This window comes from Sinocyclocheilus anshuiensis, unplaced genomic scaffold (genome assembly GCF_001515605.1).
Source record: "Sinocyclocheilus anshuiensis isolate Anshui unplaced genomic scaffold, SAMN03320099.WGS_v1.1 scaffold758, whole genome shotgun sequence".
NCBI lineage: Eukaryota > Metazoa > Chordata > Actinopteri > Cypriniformes > Cyprinidae > Sinocyclocheilus > Sinocyclocheilus anshuiensis.
The window spans coordinates 2,079,114-2,088,005 of NW_015548126.1; the positions used below are offsets into that span (position 1 = coordinate 2,079,114).

At 36.8% G+C, this 8,892-nt stretch overlaps 1 protein-coding gene across 1 annotated transcript in view; it reads left to right on the top strand.

Moving 5' to 3' along the window:
- Positions 1-8,892, top strand: part of LOC107704698 (neurobeachin-like) — a 282,564-nt gene that overhangs the window by 149,365 nt on the left and 124,307 nt on the right. Inside the window, exon 31 of the mRNA XM_016507685.1 lies at positions 4,863-4,924. Coding sequence (XP_016363171.1) covers positions 4,863-4,924 — 62 coding nt within the window. The remainder of the gene's footprint in view (positions 1-4,862; positions 4,925-8,892) is intronic.

The window sequence follows — 8,892 nt, forward strand, 5'->3', positions numbered from 1 at the left end:
GAGTCAGCCACACCTACCTAAAACGGCTCGTTCTAACACGCCCCCACATACTTACGTGGCTCTGTGGGAAGATTTGCCCAAATGTTCACGGAAAGAAAGAAGGCGTAACTTTTATTCTCACTGTAGTATTGTTGCCGCCGCCATATCCTGAAGACGCTGTGTGCTTCGTTGTGAAAGTGAAACTACTTTGTTTGGTCTTCCAAAAGAGGACGATATCCGCTTCGTCATGCCTAGAGCTGATCCGTGCTGGTCGCTGAGGGAATACAACAGTATGGTGAGGGGCATAACATTTCCGTCTCACGCTTGAGGTATTCGGCCAATCACAACGCACTGGATAGCTGGCCAATCACAGCACACCTCGCTTTTTTAGAACGATGAGCTTTGTAAAAATCGACGTGTTTCAAAAAGGCGGGGCATAGAGGAGAAACAATAATGTACAGTATGTGGAAAATAATGTTTTTTTTTTTTACTTTAAACCGCATAAACACATTTCATTACACCAAATACACAAAATAATGTTCTTTTTAGCAGCATCATATGACCCCTTTAAAATAATTTCTCAAGGATTATGAAATTGACACTGAAGACTGGAGTAATGGAGAAAATTCAGCTTTGCATCACAGGAATAAATTACAGTTTAAAATATATTAAAACAGAAAACAATTATTTTAAAATGTAATAACTTTTCACAATATTAATAAATGTTACCATATTTTTGATCAATTAAATGCAGCTTTGGTGAGCATAAGAGAACCCAAACCTTTGAAGATTATTTTTATATTTACTTATTATTTTATTTGGTTGTGTTTTCTCTTTTTTCTCCTACATCTGAGCTACCTTTTGGAGTATACTTCCCTGCTCTAGCTGGCTGTGATGGACCACACACACATACTCGCACACGCTTTCTCTCTCGCATTTCGGCTCACTTGGCAAGGCAACCTCTCTTTGAATGGGAACCCACACTCCAGGTTCTGTTTTGTGGCTTTTTTACCTTTCAGCCTCAGTGCCAAATCATAGTGCACGTACCCCTCACCGCTCAAAGCCAGTTTGTTCCGACTAATGAAGCTCCGCATTACGGCACGCTAGAAATATGTGTCTACAGCTCAGGCAGCCATTTCATGAAAGAAATACTCAGAAACACATTCTGCCCTGGATTCAAGCTCTGCTTTTTATGAATTATAACAGCCAGTTTTCTGTCTTTAACTTCGTAGTCGTACTTAATCCTGTCCCCATTAGGAAGCATCACAGTTTTGGTTGCCTGCTGAAAACAGGCGTAAGGTGACAATTTCATGACCTTACTCGTGAAATCTAGTCAATTGAGTCAGTGTTTTGCTCTCAGATGTTGTAGTTGAAGACTCTACCAGAAGGGGCAAACTAGACCTTGCTAAACCTGTCAAACCTTGACCCCGTGGTTTTGTAAGATTGAATTTCCCTAAACAAATTCGGGGTGATACTGGGGCATCGCTATGAGGTTGCAAAAGTGTGCTGGGTGGTTTTTAGCCCATTGCTATGTGGTTTGAAGGGTGTTGTAGGTGGTTGCCAGAGCCTAAATAAATTTAAAGAAATAGCTCACCCAAAAATGAAAATTGTGTCATTATTTACTTACCCTCATGTTGTTCTAAACCTATTTGACTTTTTTTTTTCTGTGAAACATAGAAAATATTACATATAGCATGTATTATAAATATACATTTACATTTGTGCATTAGGAAATTATTTTATCCAAAGGATTAACCCATTGACTGGGATTTAAACTCATGATATGGTCTCAAAAATGTATTGCTGCAATAGATTGTAAATATTAGTAATATACTGTACATAAATACATTTTTGTTACAATTTTGTTACTTATTTTAATGACTTCCTCATATTTTCTGGCCATTTTATAATATATGTTTAAAATCTAAATATAACATAACATAAATAAATAATAATACCATTTCCCCAAAATATGTTTTTAGAGTAGAAAATATGTATTTCTTGCTCATTTAATTTCATTTTGTATTATATATAATAAATATCTTTACATTCTATGTGTGTGTAACTTACCCAAAATGACTTTTTATTTACCCCAAATGTATTTTAAGAGTAGAAATACATTTTAATGCGCAATGAAATACATTTTGTAATATATTGAATATATTTTTACCATATGGGATGCAGTACAAGTCAATGGGGTCCACTGATATTTGAAACCCAAGGTTCTTTAAAATATATTTTGTGTTCTGTAGGTTTGTTGCAGTGACATGAGGGTGAATTAATAATGACATAGTATTCTTTTTTTGGGTGAACTATCCCTTTAGGGCATCCTCTGACCAACCAATCCTCATGCTATCTAACTTGAAATGCCATTGACTGTGCTTGTGCATTGCCATTGCCATTGCCATTGCGATCCTCCCCAAATGAACCCCACTCCAGAACACATAACAGCGACTTCCTCATAGATGGCTCTTTACCCCCGCATCCATTTGTCCAGTATGTTAACACCATCCCATGACCAGAAGAAATTATGTCTGTTTTCCCACCTCCTTCCCTTCCTCTCTTCCTCAACCTCTCACAGCTGAAATACTGTTCGCTCGGCGCAAAGGCGCCCTATTTACCCATAATTACCCTTCATCCATCACTCAGCCCGGCACTAGGGGTCAAACCCCTGCCCGGCCTCCCTCCAGACATTCGTTCACTGGGGGCAATTATGCCCCGCTCGCCCTCGGACAGCCTCTCGACACTTGGAGTTTGAGTGCGAAGCCACTGGGCGGAACACTGCACTTCTTGTGAGAGCTGAGCGCCCAACTCTGCGAAGCGTCGGCCCTCTGACAATGTCACATTCACACCAGTGAGGCTTAACTGGAAAGTGCGATGACTTGCTGTTTAAATAGAATGCATTTAGTTTGTCCAGCAGCATGATCCAGAGGTCAGGCCTGCCACCTGACTGAAGAGAGGGACCCCGGTGGGGAATCGCTGTGTTTACGGCCTCATCTCACCCTCATAAATGAGACAGAGAGATTGTTGGGACTTGAACTCTTGGCCTCTGAAATATTACGGTCATAACTTCACGGACTGAATGGTTTAGGAGCGATCATTCATGGTGAAAGGATGTTTAAGTGGGTAACGAGACAAGTGGTGCCCTCAGTGAGCTGAATGTAAAGCTCAATTTATAGTACCGTTTTATCACAGATTGTATGTATACAGATTTAATTATTGTGATTTACTAGTACTATTTTGATTTTTTAAGAAAATGAGTACTTGCAAAATTATCTGCCACAATTCTGGGGTGGTTGCCAGGACATAGATATGAGGTTGCTAAGGTGTTCAGGGTGGTTTTCATAATGATACTAGTGTATTTGTTGGTGGTGGGATGTTAGCTAACAGTAAACCGCTGCTTGCGTATAAACTTTTAATCACATGTGACGTGACGTGTAGCCAAGTATGGTGTCCCATACATTTTTTGTTTGCATTTTTGTAAAACTTTCTTACACTCTACTGGCTTCATTTGCATGTCTCATAAGCGTGTCTTCTTCTATTGGATTGCATCTGGGAGGGCTGAATTACAGTCTTGTGCTACAGTGCTACACTGGTCAAAAACAGTATTGCAGGCCCTTACATGAGATCAAACGACTATTTGACAACAAAAATATTTGTTGACAATTTTTCATTGTCGATGGTGTCAAAAATGTTGACTAATCGTTTCAGCCTTAAAGGATTAGTTCACTTCCAAAATAAAAATGTCCTGATCATTTACACACCCCCATTGTCATCTAAGATGTTCAAGTCTTTATGTATACTTGTATATACTTTTTTAACCACAAAAGCTCGTCTTGCACAGCACACATCTTCTCAATAGCCCACACAACTGAAGTTACAATTTATGCCGAACTAGTTACATGGCAAAGTTGAATTCTTAGGGTTAGGTGTTTGTTCCAATGCCTAACCCTAAATATGGGAACTGGTAATAATGATGCAATAATAAATACTCTTCCATCACTTCCACTTAGTCTCATTACACCACATTCATACTGAGCTCTCTCTCTCTCTGTCCCCCTCATCTTTCTCTCATTAGAGTCCTGTCTCTCTGACTCTACTGGCTCATGCAAACAAGGACATCAGCTATGTGCTGTGTTTGTATGTTAATGCAGGTGTGCGTATGTGAGTGTGTGTGTGTTTGAGAGAGAAAGTTTGTCTGATATGTCTGACAATAATTGCACATGTCATTTACAATTACCTTGTTTATCAGTGAGGTTAGCCAACTGTCCTTTATGTTCAATGAACAACAGGCTTTTCATTTAAAACGGCATATTTTACTGAAAAATCATCTGATTGCAAGAGAATGGTGCCTGTATGAGGAAAAAAAGATATGCCTATATTCACTTCTGTATTAAAATCTCTGCCCTCACATTTTTGGAAGATATGTTATTCTATCTGTATCAGTTGCATCCTTATTCTAGCAAAGTTTGAGAAGTATGCAAGGGAGACCATGGCCTTTGCTTTTGATCTCACACTGGCATGCAGCAGATGACCTCTGACCTCTCAAGAGACCTTATTAGTGACCCCGCGAGCTGTTAGCTGTAACGCACTGATGACAAGAGACATTCAGTCTCAACTTCAAAACATAACTCATCAGAACTGGCCTGGATGATTGCGTGACATTAAATGGTTGCATTTTGGGACCATTCAGTACACTTTTCTGAGGCCATGTGGACGGCCTGCCCTTGACTAACCCTTGCAGATGTATAACATGCATAGTTTTGATAGGTCAAAGCAAAGGTAAAAACAAACAACCTCCAAGGTTTGTTTTGCTTTTGTGTGTGTGTTAATGAATATGGTGAAGAAGAGTGATTCATTTCTGACTTCTTTCTTTTCTCTAGGTCTGGTGTGCATGAAGTCAAGCACCTCGGTAGTGGAGCTAGTTATGTTGTTATGCTCTCAGGTGAGTTATCTCTTTTTTATGTTTTCTTTATCATTCTAATGTTGTTTCCAGCTGCATGATACATTGTCTATTGTTAATAGTCACAACGAGCTGCTTAAATATTTGTCTGGATGACAGAAAGCAATACACAAACATGACTCTGCTCATTAACACGTTAATTTCTCAAAGCCAACCTCAAGTGAAGTATGTCAACCAGACTCGGCCTTTGATATTAAAACGATAGTTTACCCAAAAATGAAAATTATCCCATGATTTACTCACCCTCAAGCCATTCTAGGTGTATACGACTTTGTTCTTTCAGATGAGTACAACTGAAGTTATATTAAAATATGTCCTGGCTCTTCATAATGGCAGCTTTATAATGGCAGTGAATGGTGGTCGAGATTTTGAAGCCCAAAAAAGTGCATCCATCCATCATAAAAAGTGCTCCACACAGCTCTGGGGGTTAATAAAGGCCTCCTGAAGCAAATCAATGAATTATTGTAAGAAAATATCCATATTTAATACTTTATTTAAATATATGGCTTCCACGAATCAGAAGTACAAAACAAGGATTTGTAAAGAAAATGTTGGAGGATTTCAATAAACAAAGGAAACTTTGCTTCCTTGCGCTTTGATGGATGGATGCACTTTATTGGACTTCTATTGGACTATTGAATGTTAACACCCCTTCACTGCGATTATAAAGCTTTTTTAATATAACGCCGACATTTTTTAACATAACTCCGGTTGTATTCGTCTGAAAGAAGAAAGCCATTTACACCTAGAAAAGCTTGAGGGTGAGTAAATCATGGGGTAATTTTCATTTTTGGGTAAACTTTCCCTTTAAGTATAATAGTTATACATTTATTTAAGTTATAAAATAAAAGTTTTATTTTGATTATCATATTTGATACATCAGGCTTTTAGAACTCATATAATATGATATAGTAAAAATATAAAGCTCATACTGTATTTTAAGAGGAGAAAACACCTCAGTTTTATTCAGAGACGAGAAATATAAAATTTGGTGCATGTCAACCTTTAAATGTTAGTTGAAATTCTAATAGTTTGTAGTGTAAATCAATGAGAGGGTACTTAAATTAAAAAGGCATATAATATCAGTTGTAACTCTATCCCCCGGTTTCACAGACAAGGCTTAAGCCTAGTCCCAGACTAAAATGTAAGTCTGAGCTGTTTCAACTGAAAGAAACTTGCACTGATTGATCTTAAAATATATCAATGCCTTTGTTTTGTCCCAAGACACCAGTAATGTTTTTTGTAAGGCACATTTATAAAAAATTACTTAAATGTCCTAATTGAACTATAGCCTAATCCTGGTTTAGTCTAAGCCCTGTCTGTGAAACCAGGCCTATATCTCCCAATAGTATGTCTAAGTTTGATGATATTTAAATGATTTGTTTTATGATCAAAACTCTAGTTTTTATTGAGGGGGAAAAACATACAATAGTGATTAAAAGCTCTCAAAAGTCTGAAACATCATATTTGGTACTCATATTTTAACATGAATTTTATAAAAAATTATGAATATTTGAGTAAACTTAAGTTGCTTCAGTCCAGTAAGTCTTCATTTTTAAATAATGTTAACAATATGAAAGTTTTTCTTAATTTATAAAAATCATTAAAGATGTTCTTATTAAAAAAAGATTAATTATCAATCAGAAGTCAGAAGGCATGTACAATAGTAGATTGTGTATGAAATGTTTTTCAGCAAAGACCGTAATTTAGAGGCTTTAGAAATTTGTGTATCAAATATAATACAGTAGGCATTATAGGGTTAAATTATTCCTACCTTTTCCCACATTTTTCCTTCTTGGACTGAAAGTAGTGTAACCCCAGCTCATGTAAACACAGCGCAGTTGTCTTCCCTTTAAATCCCAGTGACATATTACAGCTCGCTGACCTTCGGAGTCCCTTGTTAAGCCTTCCCTTTTAAAGGGGTCAGGGTCCCGATGTTGTAGTCAGAGCGGGAGATATTTAACATGCCTTCTGTCAGCCCATCACTCTTGTGCCGGGAGTCCATAAGGAAGCCATTACCTCAGCATCTCTTCCTCAGAATCCAGCCGGTCGGAGAGCTAGGCGGGGTGGGAGCATTTAGTCATTGAATGGCAACTCTTGACTCTATGAAGTCCATACCGCTAACCTCCCGACTCGAGAGTCGATCTGTACATTTGCTCTTAGTTTGTCCTGACAAAGGTGGCGTCCTGCAGACGCTGTGGCGCTCAGGATGCGTCCTGCTGTTCTGCTCTTCTCCTTTTGAAGATTTCCTTTTTCCCCGCTCGTATCTGTTTTATGCCGTCTGCCCGCTTTGTTGCCACTTGGATTTATTGCCGAGTGAAGCATCACATTGAGACTCAAGCTCCTGGTTTTCTCTTCCTCCGCCCCTGTTAGACATATAATGTTACCAGAGCTCCAAGAGCTCTTGCCATTAGAAGCTCCCAGGGTAAAAACAGCCTGATATATCGATTGCCCAAAGAGGGGATGAAACCAGAGCCTGGGCCCAAAACGGCTTTCAGACATAGGAAAGTCTCTTTGGAGCCAAAGCCTTCATAACTGGCTCCCTGTAGGATCTGATTTAGAACATGTTGCCCAAACCAGAGGGCTTGAAAAACAAAAGGCTTGATTCTTTAGATGAGCGGGTGAGTGAGAGATGAAGTAAAAGAGAATTAGAAGAAGGGAAAGAATTAGGGTAGGTAAGGTTTTTTAATGTTTTTGGAATAACTCTCTTATGCTCATCCAACGCTGCATTTATTAGATCAAAATACAGTAAAAACCTGTAATATTGTGAAATAATATTACATTTTAAAATAACTGTTTTCTAATTTAATGTATTGTAAAATGTAATTTATTCCTGAGATGGGAAAGCTGAATTTTATGCAGTTGCGCTGCTTAATATTTATTTATTTGTTTGTTTGTTTATTTATTCATTCAGAATTCTTTGATGAATAGAAAGTTCAAAAGAGCAGCATTTATTTGAAATAGACATTTATTTTGTAACAAGCATTAGTCAAGACATTTTTTTATTATTATTATTGATGTTGAATACAGTTGTGCTGCTTAATTTTTGTTTTTTTATATATTTTTTTCTTCAGAATTCTTTGATGAATAGAAACAGAATTTATTTGAAATAGAAATGTATTTTGTAACAAAGGTCAAAAAACATTCTTTTAATTATTACTGTTGAATACAGTTGTGGTACTTAATATTTTTTCCCCAGAATTCTTTGATGAATGGAAAGTGCAAAAGAACAGCACTTACTTGAAATAGAAATGTATTTTGTGACAATTTAAATGTCATTACTGTAACTTTTGATCAATTTAATGCGTCCTTGCTGAATAAAATGATTAATTTCTTTAAAAAAAACAGAATCCAGAACTTTAAATATATATACGTGATTATGATTATGATTGAACTGTCTGACAAGTCACCTTCTTGCTTCAGTGAAAAATTGAGTACATACTTTTCAAAGATTAATAATAAATACTTAATTTCATTCAAACTATATGTGACCCTGGACCACAAAACCAGTCATAAGGGTAAATTTTTCGAAATTGAGACATATCCATCATCTGAAAGCTGAATAAATAAGCTTTCCATTGATGTATGGTTTGTTAGGATAGGACACTATTTGGCCGAGATACAACTATTTGAAAATCTGGAATCTGAAGGTGCAAAAAAATCTAAATATTGAGAAAATGGCCTTTAAAGTTGTCCAAATGAAGTTCTTAGCAATGCATATTACTAATCAAAAATTAAGTTTTTAAATATTTACAGAAGGAAATTTACAAAATATCTTCATGGAACATGATCTTTACTTAATATCCTAATGATTTTTGGCATAAAAGAAAAATCTATAATTTTGACCCATACAATGTATTTTTCGCTATTGCTACAAATATACCCCAGTGACTTAAGACTGGTTTTGTGCTCCAGGGTCACACACATATATATATATATATATATATATA